The 20,139-nt window shown below is 39.8% G+C and overlaps 1 protein-coding gene across 2 annotated transcripts in view; it reads left to right on the forward strand.

The window, feature by feature from the left end:
- The window catches only part of Glce (glucuronic acid epimerase), a 75,556-nt gene extending 56,317 nt beyond the window's left edge, over positions 1 to 19,239 (forward strand). For both annotated transcript variants that reach the window (XM_075965588.1, XM_075965587.1), the window contains 3 exons: positions 6,975 to 7,573; positions 8,285 to 8,530; positions 15,390 to 19,239. In XM_075965588.1, the coding sequence (XP_075821703.1) occupies positions 6,988 to 7,573; positions 8,285 to 8,530; positions 15,390 to 16,414 (1,857 nt within the window). In that variant the 5' untranslated portion in view covers positions 6,975 to 6,987 and the 3' untranslated portion in view covers positions 16,415 to 19,239. The remainder of the gene's footprint in view (positions 1 to 6,974; positions 7,574 to 8,284; positions 8,531 to 15,389) is intronic.
- The last annotated feature ends 900 nt before the right edge of the window (positions 19,240 to 20,139 follow it).

A 20,139-nucleotide genomic window follows, 5' to 3' on the forward strand; every position in this document is an offset into this window, starting at 1 on the left:
GGTACGTTGTAAGTGTCTTTTCTTCCCCTGGCAGCCTACATAGCACCTCCTGAGATTATGAAAGCTAGCTGGCAGGAAGGAAGCTTCCAGCTCAGTTTTTTCCATATCAACAAAATATACTCTATATAAGAGTTTATTTCACAGAAATTTTGGAAAGCATTGCTTATGCTTGCAGGTTTGAAAAATTGTGGAGATCATGAATGTTGAAAATGAATTCACAAGGCAGTAAGGCTGGAATGAAAAGAAGAATACTAGCTAATAGAAAGACATAAATTCAAAGGGTATAGATAAAATAAGGACAACAGGATGGAAACTAAAATAAGCAATAGTGTAGAAATTGAATTATGCAGTAGCCAAATTAAACTGCACCAGAATAGAGAATACATTAGAAAATTAAATTCATGATATAGAATACAAATTTGAGAAGCTTTCCCAAAATGCAAACGAAAAGAGAGATGTAAAAGATTTGAAGAAAGTAAAGAATAAAGAGATCTAAAACATAGAATTTCTATTCTAGAAGAGACTAGAACAAGTTGAATAGAGATCTATTTATTATTAAACACTATAAGGAAAAAGATGACTAAATGCTTCGCTTGAGTATGTTTTCATCTATTTCTTCTACTCATTACCTAGGAATGATAAGAAATCTAATTGCTTGATATGGGGTTTTTTGTTTGTATGTTTGTTTTGGTTTTGGTTTTTCGAGACAGGCCTTCTCTGTGTAGCTCTAGCTATTCTGGAACTCTTTTTTTTTTTTTTTTTTTTTTTTTTTTGGTTTTTCGAGACAGGGTTTCTCTGTAGCTTTAGAGGTTGACCTGGAACTAGCTCTTGTAGACCAGGCTGGCCTTAAACTCACAGAGATTCACCTACCTCTGCCTCCTGAGTGCTGGGATTAAAGGCATGCACCACCACCGCCCGGCTCTGGAACTCATTTTGTAGTTCAGACTGGCCTCTCACTCTCAGAATTCTGCCTGCCTCTGCCTCCCAAATGCCGGGATTAAAGACGTGAGCCGCCACCACCTGGCTTTTTTTCTCTCTCTTTCTTTGATAAGTTAATAAGAAAACAAGTCATAGCAGACATACCATCTTACACTACCTACAATTATCATTTCGTGAAAGATTACATAATGCTGATTTCCTGGTGTTTCTCTTCTACATTACTAACTGGTTTTCTAAGAAATGGAATACTTGTTGACTGGGGGTTCAGTTCATTCTGAAGTATAGTTCTCAAAGTTAGTTACTGGTTTTCACCATTTTAGAAGGTAGTCGGTTTGGTTTGGTTTGGTTTGGTTTGGATTTTTTGGTCTGCCTTTCTCCTTTTTGAGTAGTGTTGATACTTGTGAGTTATTACTGACTCCAGGTGTTTTAATAACCAGATGTAAATTCTCACACTTTGTTTGGTTTTTGTTTTTTGAGATGGAGTTTCTCAGTATGTCCTTAGCTATTCTATCCTAGAACTAGCTCTGTAGACCAGGCTGGCTTGAACTCACAGAGGTGCATCTGCCTCTGCCTGGGATTAAAGGTATATACTACCACCACTGGCAAAAATTCTCACAGTTGGAAAGAGGAACTTTCCAACTGACTACTATGTCTTTTAGCTGCACAGCACAGTATTTTTTAAATTGTGGAACTGTTTAAACATGTAAGTATATAACTTAGTATACAATATATCTGTTGTTCAGATTTAACAGTTAAAATATTTTTTCCAATGTTGAGCTAATACCTTCTTGACATTTTTCTCATCATGACCTTGCTGTGTAACCCAAGCTAGTCTCAAACTCAAAAAAAAAAATTTTTTTTTTGGGCCTCCAGAGAACTGGGATTTTGGGCATGGGTTATGATTCCATTGATTTTTGAAAGTTTATTTGTTGTCTGTCATGATTCCGCATCTAAAATCTTCCATTTCTCTACGAAGTCACAATTCCTTTTTAGTAAGAAATGTTATCAGATATAAATCTTGGCATTAAGGTTATTAAAAATGTGCTAAAATGTAGGTTTTTTTCACCATGTACCTTGTTATAAAGGTAGTATTGTTCCATAAACAGTTACTCATATTTGGGTAGAGGAGGAAAGACACTCCTCAGATATAACAAAGAGCTTTATATTTCTGTGTTTAAATTTTGTTATTATTGTGTGTGCCATGATGTTGGTGTTGGAGTGTAATACTGGAGATCAAAAGACAACTGTGGAGTCAGTTCTCACCTTCCATCATTGCATGAGTGTCAGGTTCTCCAGCAGATAGGGCTGAGGCAGGACAGGTCCCACTGGTCTCTCCCTGGGGCTTAGCGGGATGGTGAGTGTATACACAAACACACACACACACACACACGGCCACTGGGGAGAAACACATGAGTTGGGAGTCTGTTGAAGCAGGATCTCGTTTTATTGCATCAGACAGGAACTTATATAGGGCTGAGATGGGATGAGGTGGAGTAAGGAATAGAGGCCAATAATATCCTACCAGTTAGCAGTGGCTGGGCAGAAGTGGGTTTAGGTCCGGCTGCGCTGAGTTACTCATATGCAGAAGTTATGGCCAGAGACAGGTCACCAAACTTGAGTTAGGCTCAGCAAGTTAACACTGGGCCTTACTCCCAGGCCTCATGAGTCCTAACACATGAGTTCTGGGGATTAAACTCAGGTTTGTCAAGCAGAGCCACCTTGCACACCCAGTATTTCTCTTTTAATAGTCAAAATGCCAGATGTGGTTAATACATTGTATAAATGATAACACATTGGTGTTTTTCTATAGTTTGCCTTTATTACAACTTAAGGAAATCTTTGATTTATAAATATATGATCTTTTACAGATTGCTTATACCGTACTCCATGCTGTTTTGTTTTAAATAATTTAATAGTTTTCTTATAGTAATGGTATAAATGATGAAACATTATTAAGTTAAATATTTCAAATACAAAAGGAAATCTTAACTATGTCCCAGATCCAAATGTTTTGAACATTGATTTAATGCCACAAGTGGAAAATTCCCCACCATGAAAATACCTCTTGCACAAATCATCAAAAATACTACATAAAATTTGGATCTGGAAAGATGGCTAAGCAGTTGTAAGCATTACTGGTGTTGCAGAGGACCTGGTTTAGCTTCCCAACATCCACATTGAGCAGCTCATAACCACCAGCTGTAGTTACAGGAGTCCAGCACCCTCTTGTGGTCTCTGAGAGTACCTGCACACATGTGGTGCACAAACATACATAAAGTAAATACATCTTTAAAGTATATAAAATTCATGTTCAGGTTTGGTATATATACAAAATGTTAATGAATTTTGTGGTTAGATTTGAGTCCCATTTCCAAGATACTACATGCATGCAGAAATCTAAAGACCAGAAAAGATCCAAACCCTCTAGTTTCAAGCATTTTAGATATTAAACTTATATTCCCAGCTTCTAAATTCTGTGTATGTTTTCAAATACACATAGATCTTTACTTCTTTTCCTTTTCGATGTTCCACTGAAATAAAACGCCTAAAAGCAGGAAGTGAAAAGACTTGAGTGATGAGGAGAACTGTCAAAGGTACCAGAAGGCCTACCTGCACCTTCTGCTCACCTCTCCACTTGTCCCTGCAGATTACTGGCATTACTCCTAGGTGAAACAACAGGCAGATTTTTCTATACAGAAATTGGAAATGGCTAAGCTTCCAAAACCATCTTTGCTCTGATAGTTAGATTGCCTGCTGCCTTCCTGCTCTCACCTAGAGGAGTACTGCTGGTAGCACCTGCCTGGCCCACACATAGCTCTTTCTCTTCAGTCCCCTCTGACTTGGAGTTAGTCTACCCAAAAAGCAGACCATCTTTTCAATAATGGAGAGAATCTAATGAGGTCACCAGGCATGTGATGAAAACTTAATGACAGGAAAAAGAGACAGATAACCGGGGAAAATGCCAATAGAAAAAACAGAAGTAATCCCAGAGAATTTTATTTTTAAAATGTAACTCTGTAGCATGTAGAGAGCCACAAAGACAGCACTTCCATTAAGCCACAGGAGGATACACTGCCAGATTGAAAGGGCACATCTGATAGAGAAATAATCAACCAGCATGTCGTCCTTTCAAAACTGTAGAATTTGTGAGAGGACCAAAAGTTCCTTAATGAAGTCATTTCCATGGTGGCAGGTATCAGACTGTGTTTTTTTTTTCTTTTTCTTTTTTTCTTTTTTTTTTCAGACTGTGTTTAAACCTTATCTGTAACTATATTAAGACAGTGCAGTACTGCCCTGAGACTTTGAAGCGAGTCTGAACACAAGCTGCATCTTGCCAAACTGTTAAGAGTGGGAGTAGAAGGTCTGGAGAGATGGCTCAGTGATTATGAGCTCTTTCAGAGCACAATTCCCAGCACCCATATTGGGTAGCTCACAACCAGCTGTAACTCCAGCTGCAGGGAACCAGACAATTCTGGCTTCTGTGGGTGCCCACACTCATGAGCACATAACCACATAAAGACATATACAATTACTCATAATTAAAAATAAACCTTAAATCAAAAAGGGGGTGTTGATCTTAGGCATTTGGTGGCTTAAAGTTTATCTTATAATTGGAAGAAATGAGTGGGCTATATGTTCACTTAACTTCCTTAACTGAAATTCATCATTTAATTTTTCACAAAATATTTTCATTTGGGCATTTGCTCCTCTGATCCTGCCTAAGCAGGTATAGTATGAGGAAACTGAGAAGAGATTACAAACAAAATAAATAATTGTGGAATCATATTTCACATTTAAAAACTGTGTAAAACATAAATTGTGCTTTATATCCTTTCTCTGAGTAATTGCAAGTGTTCCATACATCACACATAGAACACATAATTTCTCATGTTCCCCAATGATTCTAACATATCATCATAGCTGGCTGGTATGCCATATGGCCAGCAGAGCCAACAACATCAGTGTCTTCTCACTTCAGTACTGAAGTGACATTGTCTGACTTATTTTTTTTCTTTTTTTCTTTTTTTTTTTGAGATAGGGTTCTTTGTATCCCTAGCTGCCCTGGTATTTACTCTGTAGACCAGGCTGGCCTTGAACTCATGGAGATCCACCTGTCTCTGCCTCTCTAGTGCTGGGATTAAAAACGTGCACCACCAACAGCCATCGTATCTGGCTTAAAATTTTTTTTTGAGTTTTTTTTTTATTGAAAAAAAAAATTTCCGCCTCCTCCTAGCCTCCCATTTCCCTCCCCCTCCTCCCGCCCCTCTCCCCCTTCCCCCACTCCTCTCCCCCTCCCTCTCCAGTCTGAAGAGCAGTCAGGGTTCCCTGCCCTGTGGAAAGTCCAAGATCCTCCCCCCTCCATCCAGGTCTAGGAAGGTGAACATCCAAACTGGCTAGGCTCCCACAAAGCCAGAACATGAAGTAGGATCAAAACCCCGTGCCATTGTCCTTGGCTTCTCATCAGCCCTCATTGTCCGCCATGTTCAGAGAGTCTGGTTTTATCCCATGCTTTTTCAGTCACAGTCCAGCTGGCCTTGATGAGCTCCCAATAGATCAGCCCCACTGTCTCAGTGGATGGGTGCACCCCTCATGGTCCTGACTTCCTTGCTCATGTTCTCCCTCCTTCTGCTCCTCAGGAGTCCAACAATGACCACAATAACTTAGACATCTAGAGACCTTCACCAACGCAACTCAAAGAAGGGAAACACACAAACTCTACTACTAAAAAAGTGACCGGAGTTAACAACCACTGGTCATTAATATCACTTAATGTCAATGGACTCAACTCACCTGTAAAAAGGCACAGGCTAAGAGATTGGATACGAAAACAGGATCCAACATTCTGCTGTTTACAAGAAACACACCTCAACCACAAAGACAGGCACATACTCAGAGTAAAGGGCTGGGAAAAGGCTTATCAAGCAAATGGACCCTAAGAAACAAGCAGGTGTGGCCATACTAATTTCTAACAAAGTTGACTTCAAACTTAAATCAATCAGAAGAGATGGAGAGGGACATTTTATACTCATAACAGGAACAATTCATCAGGATGAAGTCTCAGTCCTGAATATCTATGCCCCTAATATAAAAGCACCCACGTACTAAAACTCAAGGCAGCCATCAAACCGCACACACTAATAGTAGGAAACTTCAACACTCCTCTCTCACCAATGGACAGGTCAATCAGACAGAAACCTAACAGAGAAATAAGAGAATTATTGGAGGTAATGGCTTAAATTTAAAAGTATTTTGACTGCTGTGTTGAAAACAGACTTGGAGGGTGGAGTGTTAGATATGGGTAAAAAAGAGGAGCCAGTTTGGCCAGTGCTGCATGTGAGAAATGACCATGGCTTTGTCATTGTGCAGTAGTGAAGTTAGTCAGGTTAGGTCCTGGGTGAGCAATGTGGGAATCGAAGTTTTTATTCTGAGTGGTAGAAGGGTGAGTGAGTTAAGGGAGGCAGACAGGCAAAAAGGGAGGCTCAGAGCAGACTGAGGAGTAACAGGAGACCGACCCAAGAGTTGCAAAGATGTTCTGTTTGTTGTTTTCTCAGACAGCTACTGAAGGGCTGCAACTTAAATTGTTTAATCTTAACTACTTTACAAATAAGGAGCACAGTAAAAAATTCCTGAGCCTAGTGGTGGTTGTACATGCCTTTAATCCCAGCATTCGGGGGGCAGACACAGGCTCACCTCTATGAGTTCAAGGCCAGGCTGGTTTACAGAGTGAATTCCAGGAAATGCTCCAAAGCTACACATAGAAATCTGTCTCAAACAAACAGAAAATCCTGAAGTAACAAAGGAGCACGAAATGAAAATTTGAACATGTATGCTTTAGAGGATTGTGCTGAGTAGTTTACCTTTTACTTTTGCCTATACTGCAAAGTTTGGATCGTAGTTTTAAATGTGATCAGATTACATGCATTTGATAAAATGTCCTGATGTGCACATTTAATAAATATGCTTTAAGTGTAGCAAACTTAACTATGAAACATCAGTAATGAAGCTGCATGCTTTTTTTTTTCTTGCCTCTATAGGTATGGTCTGAATATGCGTTGTTTGGCAGCTCGGGTCAACTACAAGACTTTGATTATCATCTGTGCGCTATTCACCTTGGTCACAGTACTTTTGTGGAACAAATGTTCCAGCGACAAAGCAATCCAGTTTCCTCGGCACTTGAGCAGTGGATTCAGAGTGGATGGATTAGAAAAAAGAACAGCAGCATCTGAAAGTAACCACTATGCCAACCACATGGCCAAGCAGCAGCCAGAGGAGGCATTTCCTCAGGAGCAACAGAAAGCACCCCCTATCGTTGGGGGCTTCAATAACAATGGGGGAAGCAAGGTGTTAGGACTCAAATATGAGGAGATTGACTGCCTCATAAATGATGAACACACAATTAAAGGGAGACGAGAGGGGAATGAAGTTTTTCTTCCATTCACTTGGGTAGAGAAATACTTTGATGTTTACGGAAAGGTGGTCCAGTATGATGGCTATGATCGATTTGAATTCTCTCATAGCTATTCCAAAGTCTATGCACAGAGAGCCCCTTACCATCCTGATGGTGTGTTTATGTCCTTTGAAGGCTACAATGTGGAAGTCCGAGACAGAGTCAAGTGTATAAGTGGAGTTGAAGGTTGGTATCCGTTTGCTCTACGTGGGTTTTTCTAGCTTGATTGTATTAAGGACTAAGAAACTGAAGATGTTAATTGCACAGCCACTATATAGCTTTCTCAGCAAGAAGAAAAAGGCAAAGTGTAAACCTGTTGAAGCTCTTCGGTTGGTGTGATTTAAGGGCACCAATAAGCCCAGACTGAGTAAATAGGATTTTTCCATTAACCTGCCTCAGAGTCTCATCAGTGAGGTTAAGGCACCAATCTCCGGAAATTGTACTTCAAAACAGTATAGTTACTGGGATGGGGATCTGGCTCAGCGGTACAGCATTTGCCTAACATGTGCAAGGCCTAGAGTTCAGTTCCTGCTATCACAGAAACATATATATCTCAATAAAAACTGTACTAATACAGGGACTAGACAGGCAATGAGACCTGGGCTACTGGTAAGCTTTCTAGAACACGTACTCTTTCTCCCAAGTGTAGTCCTCTGAAGTTAAATATTTCATCACTTAATAAAGATTAGTTATGTATGATCTTTTTTAAAACAAGTGATTACAAAGATGCACAACAATGTACATTCAGTGTAAGAATGATCAACACAGCATGAAGACTGAAAAAAAAGCATCAAGTTGTGGATAACCTAAAACATTCCTCAGACATGCAGCAGTGAATAGTGCTCAGAATAGCTCCTCAGTGTCTGGGTTTAGTGATTGGTTGTTTGTTTTTTATAGGTGTGCCATTATCTACACAATGGGGACCTCAAGGCTATTTCTACCCAATTCAGATTGCACAGTATGGACTAAGTCATTACAGCAAGAATCTAACTGAGAAACCCCCGCACATAGAGGTATACGAAACAGCAGAAGACAGGGACAGAAACGTCAGACCTACTGAATGGATTGTGCCCAAGGGTTGCTTCATGGCAAGTGTGGCTGACAAGTCTAGATCCACCAATGTTAAACAGTTTATTGCTCCAGGTGAGTTTCCTTCTATATGTGTCTTACATTTAAATTGACTTATAACAAACTGGTGCACTTTTAAAATTGTAATGGTTTTTAAAAACATAATAGCAAGCCCTTTCTTTATGTTACATACATAAATAATGTCATTAAGTGAACTCCCCCAAAAGGAAACAGCTAAAAAAAAAAAAAAAACAGTGTTATGGAGAGGAGTTAATTTACTTTGTGAAGAACCAAGCTGTAGAGTGATGCTAAGATGTACATAAACCTGTATTCCTCCTGGGGTCTGTAAACCCCAGAATGAAGTTCTTTGGTTTGGCTAGTCTTTGATACTAGATTCTAACCCAGGACTTTGTACATACTAAGCAAGTATTCTGCCATTGAATACATCCCCAGTCTTCTTTGGCTTAGAATATCAGCATAGCAGAGTTGAATTTTTAAATGATTCTGCCCTAGGTTAAATTTTGTTTTAACTGCAAGAACCATCCTTTCCTTTGCATATTTTTAAGCAATAGCATTTTTTTTCAAGAAATTATAGCATTACCAAATAGGCCTGCTCTCATACTAAATTTTGTTAATATACTAAATTATCTGAAACTTCATATAAAACCATTTTCATTAATAAAACCATTTATAAGATCAAATTAACCTTATGCAACATTTCCCTTTTACTGAGACAGTCTCATTAATTAGGATGTAATGTATTTTCCTGTACTAATCAATAGCCATGAGAATTAATGAGCCCATTACTTAAAAAGACAATGAAATAATCTTAGCACCTCAGGCTTAATGAAATGTTGTCAGGTACAGAACTCATTCCCCCTCCCTCCAAACTGGAATAGGTAAAGAGAAAAAAGAGGGTAAGACCTCCTTTTTATTTCTTCCTTGTTCTTTATTGATTACAGACGTGGAAAGCCAAAATACAAATCCCTCATTCTATAGGACCTCTATAATGCCTTGCAAAGAAGGGACGGCCTTAAGTTTTATTGAGACTAGAACATCTTCTCCCATGATGTTTTGTAATACTCCAGTACATAGATGGTCTTTGCTTATTATAAGACATCTCCCATGGCTAGGTGAGAAGTTATAAGGAAATGCTTAAGAATAGTTGTTTTATACCTAGGAGATTGCTGTAGCAGGAAATTACTATATGAAGCAAAAGAACATTTGGTTTTGGGTGGACCCAAGGAGTTTGGTTTTGCTTCGATAGCGCTGTCTAGATGCTGGTAGAAAATTGTGGCCTTTATCTGATTGCCTAGAGTCTCTGGAGGGTTTTCTTAGAATGGTCTAACACTGTCCTGTTGACAGCTACACATTTCAGTGATTCTTTTAGATGCTTTGAAGAATGCAAAGGCAGATTCACACATCCTGCAATGAGGAATCTTAGCCTGTCATTCATTCAGTGGCTGGAGAAAAAAACACTTTTTTTGGGTGATTTCAAACACACAGAGAACTGTTGAAAGCCATGTTGTTAGGAGCATACACCCACTCATAGTTGCTCCCTGTTAGTGAGTCTGCTAGCTAGGAGTGGCATTCACATGTTATTCTGGGGGTTCTGGGAGCTGTATTGTAGGGGAGGGAGAACGATTGCAGCTACATGGAGTGAGAATCAGGGAAGTAAGGTGGCATCATTAAAACATGGCTGTGAAGCATGAAGAGTGTTTAGAAAATACAGCTTTGTGGGAAATAGTTCAGAGCATCATTGTTGAGAAGTTGAAACTTGTTCTTAAAACGTAGGTGTAAGTAAGCTGGGGCTCTGGAGAACCAGAGATTATTTTTCTTTCTTGGTCTTTTCCCCAAAGGAGTTGTTTTTCCCCAAGAGGGAACAAAATCACCAAGTAGAGAACTATTTTATAAGCAACATGTAGTAGTACACCTGTGATCTCGTCACTTAGGAAGCAGAAGCAGGAATATTATGTGTTCCAGAGCAGCCTGAACTACACAGTGAGAGCCAGCCTGAAAAAATCAACATACACACATGATGGGAACCATTTTATTTCTGCAACATATTTTTCTTTATTTATTAAATGATATTTTCTTTTTAAAAATCTATATAGCTGTAGAGAGATCTCTGTGTGTATATAAATATATATATGTATATGTTTGTGTGTGTGTGTATATATAGATAGATAGATAGATAGATAGATAGATAGATAGATAGATAGATAGATAGATAAAGAAAGAGAGAGAGAGAGAGAGAGAGAGAGAGAGAGAGAGAGAGAGAGAGAATAGATAGGTAGGTCGTAGGTAGGTAGGTAGGTAGATAGATTTAAATGGAGTCTCAGAATAGCCCTAACTGGCCTCAAACTCACTATGTAGTTGAGGATGGGATTACCTTGAACTCTTGATCTTTCTGCCTCTTTCCCAGGACTGAAATTGCAGGCACATGCCATCATACCTGGCTGTCTTCTAAATTTTCAAACTGAATGATACAGAATTGAATACTTGTAACTAGCTTTCCCACAGCATTCTTTTCCTTCCACTTTCATGATCTTTCCTCCTCCTTGCTCTCTTGTTTAGCTCTTTTCTCCCAGCTTCTGCTGAGTACCCCCCCCCCCGCCCTTTTCCTGCCTAACCCTCATCTCTCAGCATTCATCCAGGTTTGAGTAGGGCTATTTCTCATTTCATGTAGTAAACATGTTGATGAAGAATGAATAAAGGTAGTCGCTTATGCTTTGTGTGAGGGTACTGACTTAAAGACTGTTCTGTTTTTCCAGCTTTACTGAATGTCACTCACAAATGAATTTGTGTATGTTTAAGATGTACAGTATGATGCTTTGATGCTGGTACATGTTGTAAATTGGTTACCAGGATCAAGATAAGTAGTTTACACAGGGTTGGAATCCAGCACCCATGTCAGGCTCACAACCACATATATGTAACTCCTCTTCCAGGGGATCTGATGTCCCTAGCCTCCATGACACCTGCACTCATATATACAAACCCACACAGAAATACATAATTAAAAATAATAAAAATCTTTTAAAAACATGAAATCAAAAGATAATTTACATATTCATTACCCCATAGAGTTAGTGTGTATGTTGGTAAGAGATCTCGAGTTTACTATGCTGAGCATCAGGTATCTGAAAGCTTGTATTCTTTGACTTCCAACTCTCTGTTTTCTTCATTTTCCAGTTTCTAAGTACATCATTCTATTTTTATAAGTTCAGCTTTCTTACTAACTACTAGTAATGTTTAATGTAATTAGAGTATAGTAGAAATTCCACATTCAGTATCTGCCTTTCATAAGGATTAGCTCTCAGATGGCAGAATTTCTTTCTCTTTTACAACTGAAAATTACAAGCAGACCACACTATCCATTCACCCATCACACACAGGTTATTTCCATGTCTTGACTGTTTCCACTGATCTTTCAATGAACATAGGATATCTCTCACCCACACATCTCTTTGTCATGCTAATTTTGTTTCTTTTGGTTATGTATGGACCCAGAAGTGGGATTTCTGGTTCATCTGGGAGTCCTGGTTTTAATTTGTAGTAGAGGGGGAGGTAAGTTCAAAGTGCTGTAGTGTCGGCACCAATTTACTTTCCCACTCCAAATGACAAGGATCCTTTCTCCCCATCACTGCAGCAGGACTTTGTTAGTGCCTGTGCTTTTCTTATGTAAGGTGGGTGGTATTTTGCTATGGTTTTGTTTGTACTTCCCTTGAGATAAAGGATGAACAACTTTGCATACATCATGTGGCTATTTGTGTGAAATGTCTGTTCAGACCCTTTATGTATTCTTTAATTAATTGATTTTGTTTTCTATTGAGTTCCTTATGTATCATTGGATATTAACACCTTTTCAGATCTATGGTATGCAGGTGTTTTCTTCTGTTTTGTAGTTTTTGCCTTTTCATTCTTTCTCTTTTTTTCTTTTTCTTTTTTCTTTTTGTTTGTTTGTTTTGTTGTCTTTTCTTTTTTGTTTTTTCCAGGTAGGGTTTCTATGTGTAGCTTTAGAGTCTGTCCTGGAACTCTCTCTGTAGACCAGGCTAGCCTTGAACTCACAGAGATCTGCCTGTCTGCCTCCTAAATGCTGGGATTAAGGGCCACCACTGCCTGGCAAGTTTTTGCCTGTTCATTTTGTTAATTGCTATATTTTATAGCTTGATGTAATCTCACTCTTCTGTTTGGTTTTGATGGTGGTGGTGATAGTTTTTGGTACTTCTGCTTTCAGTGTCAAATCAATAAAATAATGGGCAGCATGTTTGTCCTCCTTTGTCAGTGTACATATGTACCATTTATACCAAACACAAAGTGTCAGTGGCTCCTGGAAATAACTGCTCAGAAAGGAGGGTTCATGGACTTGTGGAAGTCCAGGTGGTTGGGAAGTCAAAACTTCTGTTAGTAGATTGAAGTAGGAGTCTCCAGACAGCACAGTGTTCTGAGAGAGCTCACAACATCCAGTGTGTTTTCTGCTTGCCACCCCATCCCTTATGCCACCACTCTGACCCTGCAGTAGTCTTGCAGATTATATAAATCCCATGTATGCTGGAAGAAGGAAATTGCAGACTGGTTTCATATAATTGTTAGGAAGACACCAATTGTTGACTGATTGAGGGCTGTGACTTTTTTGTCACTCCTGTATGTCTCAAGAGATCCACCTTTATTAGTGTCAAGGGTTTAGAAAATTTAATAATCAGACATTTTAAAAGGTTCATTCATTACTGAATCCTTTGGACTCATCTGGTATATTAAGACATAATAAGAGGATTGATTAAACCATGTCACTTAATTTAATTTTTATAAATAAAGAGAAAAATTAGGACAGAATTCTGGGAGGAAATGGATTTCAGTTTCCCTTCATCTGGACTAAGATGGGGCATTGTTAACCAGTCTGTCAGACATATGTAATACTTAATAATGATAAAAAATAGGACTCAGGATAGTATACTGTGCCGAGTGTAATTTAATCTTGTATGATTTATACTTCAGTTCTGAATCCCACAGTGTATCAGGTAGCTGAACTCAGCTCCAGATTTTCTTTTATTGGGAAGGAGGAAAGTGCTAGTTAGAGAGAGAATGCATGCTGACATTTTGACAGGTAAAATGGATTTTGCTGAACTAAAAGATTTTACTATTGTGGTCAATTTTTAAACCGTCACCCAGTATTATTTGATTCATAAGTTGGCTATCATGTTCTCATTCTGATACAATTTCTATAATTGTCTGCTCTATCAAATAAGTCATTAAGAGCCTTGGGCTGTGTGTGTGTGTGTGTGTGTGTGTGTGTGTGTGTGTGTGTGTGTGTGTGTGTGTGTGTGTGGTACTGGTGGACCCCAGCATTGAGAGGTTTGACTTCACAAACCAACACCATCCAGACTGATCTGATATTTGCTCCTGTGACTATCTATCCTCTCAAGGACTGCTGGAAGCAGAGGTCTGCTTCTGTGCCTAGGTCTGAGAGAAGGAACCTCTACTGAACATTCTTTTGAGCATGTATTTCCAGTGCCATTTGTCTTCCTCAGTCTTTGTACTTGGGCCTTGAAACCTGGGTATAGTATAGTACAGCCCCTGCTATAGTAGCTGTTTAACCTCACAAAACCTGCAGGTTTCCACCTGTAAAACAGAATAATCCATGTTTTACCTACTTCAGAAGAGTGAGGACCAAATGAAAGTCAGTATGTGGGTATGTTTGAGAAATATAAGCCATGTAAAGATTAAAGATATTCTATCAGGTAGTGGTGCCACACACCTTTAATCCCAGCACTCAGGAAGCAGAGGCAGGCAAATCTCTGAGTTTGAGGCCTGACTAGTCTACCAAGTGAGTTACAGGACAGCCAAAGCTACACAGAAGAAGGTGTTCATATTTCCCTTTGATGGTTTAAAATATGTGCTCTGTGTATTGTATATTCATGTGGGGTGTGCGTGTGCTCGTTGTTGTTAGTTGATTTTAATATGCACAGTGTCTTTTGATAATTGTTAGATTAACATATTCAGGGGGTCATCTTGCGAGAGCCAGCCATAACTGTTGATAAGAGAAATTTCGTATTTCATAATTTGCCAAATAAAACAGCTTAAGCCATTTTATTAGCATGTGGTAATTAGCATCAGTAGTTGCCAACATTTATCACTACTCTAAGCCACTGTCTTCTTTAAACTGTCAAAATTAACCCCCAAAGTGATACTGCCTCTGCCAGCACTTGAAAAAACTGGGACTTGGAAAGGTCTTTTCAGAGCTGCTGGATGAGCAGGAGCTGTGAAGGGTTTTTAACTCCAAAGTGTATTTTTCCCCTTCCTTCCTTTTATGTTAAACACGATCCCATTGTTTAATTTCCAGTAATTTTGTTTATAATTCCAGAGAATATAAAAAAAAAACACCTTTTTCAACATCAGATTAAGAGCCAGACTGGAAAATGTGGGTTCAGTCCTTTGGGAGATTACTTGACTGTGTATCTCAGTTGCACACCTGTAAAGTGGGAGTGTAACAGTGCACACCCATGGCTAAGCAGGCAGGCATCATGTTAAGTCTAGAGTGTAAAACACTTACCAGCTGCATTAGAAATGAATTTCATACGTACCATTCTACCTAGAACTTTAATGCTCTTGTATTAATATGCATTGAACCAGCTCTCAGCTATTTTTCCTCCTTTTTATGGAATAAGTATATTTAGAATAATGAGTGATTCTTGACCAGTTGACATCAGGTCTAGAAAAGACAGTTATTTGCTCTGAATCCTTTCTGTAAACCTGACAGAGTCAATATAAGGAGAAGCCATCATGAAGTCACCAGGTTTGCTACTTAGCAAAATTTGTTAACACAATACTGGAGTTAATTTTTGGGGGTTAGTAGTTATCATGAATAAATTGCAATTAAAGTTCTAGTTTAAAATTATTTTATTCTAACCCGTCTTTGGTCTATTCCCCACAGAAACCAGTGAAGGTGTGTCTTTACAGCTGGGAAACACAAAAGACTTCATTATTTCATTTGACCTCAAGCTCTTAACAAATGGGAGTGTATCTGTGGTTCTGGAGACCACAGAAAAGAATCAGCTCTTCACTGTGCATTATGTCTCAAACACCCAGCTAATTGCTTTTAAAGACAGGGATATATACTACGGCATTGGACCCAGAACATCGTGGAGTACAGTTACCAGAGACCTGGTCACTGACCTCAGGAAAGGAGTGGGTCTTTCCAACACAAAAGCTGTCAAGCCAACCAAAATCATGCCCAAAAAGGTGGTTAGATTGATTGCAAAAGGGAAGGGATTCCTGGACAACATTACCATCTCAACCACAGCCCACATGGCTGCATTCTTTGCTGCTAGTGACTGGCTAGTGAGGAACCAGGATGAGAAAGGTGGCTGGCCAATTATGGTGACCCGGAAGTTAGGGGAAGGGTTTAAGTCTTTAGAACCAGGGTGGTACTCTGCTATGGCACAAGGGCAAGCCATCTCTACATTAGTCAGGGCCTATCTTCTAACAAAAGACCATATATTCCTCAATTCAGCTTTAAGGGCAACAGCCCCATACAAATTTCTGTCAGAGCAGCATGGAGTTAAAGCTGTGTTTATGAATAAACATGACTGGTATGAAGAATATCCAACTACACCTAGCTCTTTTGTTTTAAATGGCTTTATGTATTCTTTAATTGGGCTGTATGACCTAAAAGAAACAGCAGGGGAGAAACTTGGGAAAGAGGCAAGGTCCTTGTATGAGCGTGGCATGGAATCTCTTAAAGCCATGCTGCCCTTGTATGATACTGGCTCTGGAACCATCTATGACCTTCGCCACTTCATGCTGGGCATTGCTCCCAACCTGGCCCGCTGGGACTATCACACCACCCACATCAACCAGCTGCAGCTGCTCAGTACCATCGATGAGTCTCCAATCTTCAAAGAGTTTGTCAAGAGGTGGAAAAGCTACCTGAAAGGCAGCAGGGCAAAGCACAACTAGAGCTCGAAACCAAAAGCGCATTCCAGCCTCTTCGGAACTCAAGGGCTGAGCTCTGTGTCAGCGGCAGAGCTCAGCAGCACGCCACACATTTAAAATGGTGTATGTTCGGGGTTTATGGGTCACAGCAACATGAGAAGAGACCCTTAAAGTTAGTCTTCTGAAACAATGGCATTCCATGGGTCAGGTGCTTAGAAATGTAGGCACTGAAAGTAGTCCATGCGCTGAACAAAGATGTGATCTCTGCCCTGCTCGTCACTTAGGCCTCCATGCAGAGTCGTTCTGTCTGTGAAAAGTAACGGTAAGTTGCCGCTGCTAACCTGCTGCCCAGCACTTACCTAAAACTTAGTATGGAGTGCTTTTAAAATGTGATTATTTATATTTATGCCGAAAGCAGGCTCTTAGAAAACGGTGTGCTGTACTGCAGTAAATGTGCGTATAGCCTGGATCGTGGACTGTGTTTTTCAGTGTTTCTTTCCTGTAGGTTCATTTCTTGGGAGGAAGTGAGTATTTGTTGCATTTGTTTAGTTATATATGGAAAATATTTTGGATTATGGTTTTCTTGAACTATGTATATTTAAACACAGCCTTGTTCAGGTCTCATGGTCACATAGCATAAGCACAACTAAAATGAAACTTGTTGACTGCACAAGAAATTACAGACATGTTATGTTTTATGAAACTTGATCTACAATCAGTAGACGTTTGATAATCATCTTCCCCATCTCTGCCCCTAGCGCAGTGTGTCTTTGTCACTGTCTGGAACGTTGCATTTCATTTCATACTACACTTTGGGAGTTTTGTTCATTTTGAGGACATTTCCCAGAATGTTAATTATAAGCCTAAATTTGTGACAGACCTAATGGTTTGAAGCCTACCATCAATCCCTTTTAGGATTTTTCTCCCCCCTTAAAGGGAAATTGCTGGGTTAAATGTTATGTTCAGGAGTCTCAGTGAAGGTTTTCCTGCCTGGATTGCCACCATCGCTTTTTCACCATCGCTTCTTGTCCTCACTTTTTCTCTGAAACTTCATTTTGAGTGATTCCACCTTTGAAACAGAAGAGATGCTACCATGTCTGCTGTCTGTGTGCCATCAGATTTCCTAAGGGTTTCAGAGTCCTCGTGCCGTGGACAGTGTCTGCTGTAGGGCTTCAGGCATTAGGTAAAAGCAACAAGGATTGGTTTTGCTCTGGTTTTTGTTTATGGTGTGATAATATGGAGATAGTTTGGTAACATGAGTCTCACACTTTCTAGGGACAAACAGTGGCACTTATCCATGCAATCGGTCAGATGCATGTTTAAGAGCCACGTGAATGATCTGCCCACATGTTGTACTTCTGTTGAAGTCAGCTAACTGTTGAAACTGTTGAAATATATATGATGAACATACACACATACATAAATGATACATATATAAAGCATATTGACATCAAAAGAGGCAGATATGTCCTGAAAAATAAGTGTAAACTCCCAGTTTATATGACCACACCTTAATTTTTCCTACAATGAACCCAGTGTGGTCATTAGGTTTCCCAGCTTTTACCTTTGTGAGTCTCACACACACGGTGTTTCAGCAACATCTGAACATGCACATTTGTCTCAGCAATAAAAATGAGGACTCCCTTTTTATTTTCAGTATTGATGTTCAAAACAAGCTTCCCTACCTGGGAACACAGTTCACTCTATCAGATTTGTTATTAGAGTGGTCCCGACTTTGCTTTATGTTTGCATACTGGTCTTCAGATGAGAGGGGTCAGGGAAATCATCGTGGTACTGCTTCTGTGGCAAACACCAGTGCCTTACCAATGTGCTTGTCCTTTTCCACTGAAGAGGGAAAGTTTGCTTTGTTTTCTTTCTGATATAGAAATGGCAGTTCGCTGCTGTTGCTTTTCCACTGCCTTCCACATTGCAACAGCTACTTGACTTGTGTTGTGATCCCAGAATTCCCTAAGAGATCACATTGACCTGTGACAGCACTGTCAGTGCTTGGCTTCTCAGACTTGAGAATGCCTTCGTCACCTGGGAGTTTACATAATGAGACTTTAGGTGTGCAGGAAGTCTGCCTGCAATGTGGGATCCGCAGCGTGTTTGACAGATGGGGTGATGCTGCTTCGGGAGAGCTGGGCATGTGTAGAGGAGCGCTGCCTGGGACCCATGCATTTTTGCCTCTGGAAAATTACAAAGTTTCCTAGGTTTTTAAATCGTGTAAATGTTTACTATCCTGAGGATAGAGAGAATGGGGAGGGTATTTTAAGTTTTTGTTGTGTTTCTTTAAATTTTTCTTTAAAAATACTGGTTTGAGTCACTTATCTGAGTTAGCTTTCATGTTGTGAATCTGTTGCCATCTCAGTAGTAAAACCAGCCAAAATTTCTAGACAAAGGGTGGTTTGACCCTTTAGGAGTTACTGTATATAATGGCTTCCTTCCAGAGCCACGCAGCATCCATGAGCAGGTGCAGAAATGACACAAGCACACTCTCCAGATGTGGCGGGACTCTTTCTTTTTTGGTGTACAGACTCTCACCAAAAGCTGCTGTTTTCGTTCTTGTAATTGTTTCCTCGCTTCTCCTCCATTGTACATGTGGGGTATATGCCATGTGTCAAATATGCAATAACGTGTTTACCGGATGCCCTTCTGAAGGGTGGTCCTCTGTAAAGCTGTACAGACTTTGCAGTCCAAGCACAATGTGCACATGTTAGTTTTATATACAGCGAAACTTGATTTTTTCAAATGGAAAGGTATTTTGTTTCTATACAAAGTTAAATGGGTTGTTTGTGCTTAATGTAAAGCTGCTTTATAAAATTGTAAAATAAAGTTTTTATCTTGAAAAGAAATGTACTTGGATATTTCTCTTCTTTTCCTGCTTAGTTTGTGATTATGTGAGCCCAGCAAGCATTTGACCAACATTTCCTGTTGAGCCTGCAGACAGGGAACCAGAGTACAGCATAGGAGCCTTAGTCTGTAGACCCACAGTACACGGGACAGGTGAGAAGACACGGTGCTGCACTGTGCTCAGTCAGGGACTGAAGCTCTAGCTGGGGCTCTGGCTGGTCAGGCCTGGTTCCATACTGCCTATCGTCTTTCTGTGCTCATATCTTTAGAATGATCAGCATCACCTCATATTCTCTCCTTGGTAAGATTTTAGGTTCCAGATGTGAATCCAGCCTGAAGCTGCACTTTACTGAAAAATTTTACATGCTGGAATTGCGGTTGACCCTCAGCCAGCTGTGAGATTCCAGTGGCCATACAGCTCAGAGCACAAGGTTGTTCTTGTTCTTGGAGCTGCCCCTTGTCCTCCTCCTTCAGTTGAGAAACAGCTGTGTGGTCACAAGCAGTGTTGCACCAGCGTGGATCATGAACTACTCTTGCTTTGATTTTGTAATTTGTGATAAAATTAAGGTTTGACCATAAATCTGATACTCTCTTAATTGCCCTTGTGGGGCAGATCCTTCATACCACAGAGGACTTAATACCTAATGAGCTCTTTCCTGCCTGTGTGCTGGATGGCCCTCACAACAGCTAGGTCAATCAGTCTCTCCCAGCAAGAACCCAAAATTTAGTTAGATTTTAAAAACTGTCATAAAGAGAGAGAAAAGCAACAGAGAAAAAGTCAGAATTTTGACAGCCCAAGCCCTGGATTCAATGCATTTCAGAGGGCAGTGGACCTTCACTTAGGTTCCATAGAGTGCACCGGTATCCTGAGGACATTCCTTGTGTGCTGCTATTGA

Source organism: Microtus pennsylvanicus, chromosome 3, assembly GCF_037038515.1.
Source record: "Microtus pennsylvanicus isolate mMicPen1 chromosome 3, mMicPen1.hap1, whole genome shotgun sequence".
Lineage (NCBI taxonomy): Eukaryota > Metazoa > Chordata > Mammalia > Rodentia > Cricetidae > Microtus > Microtus pennsylvanicus.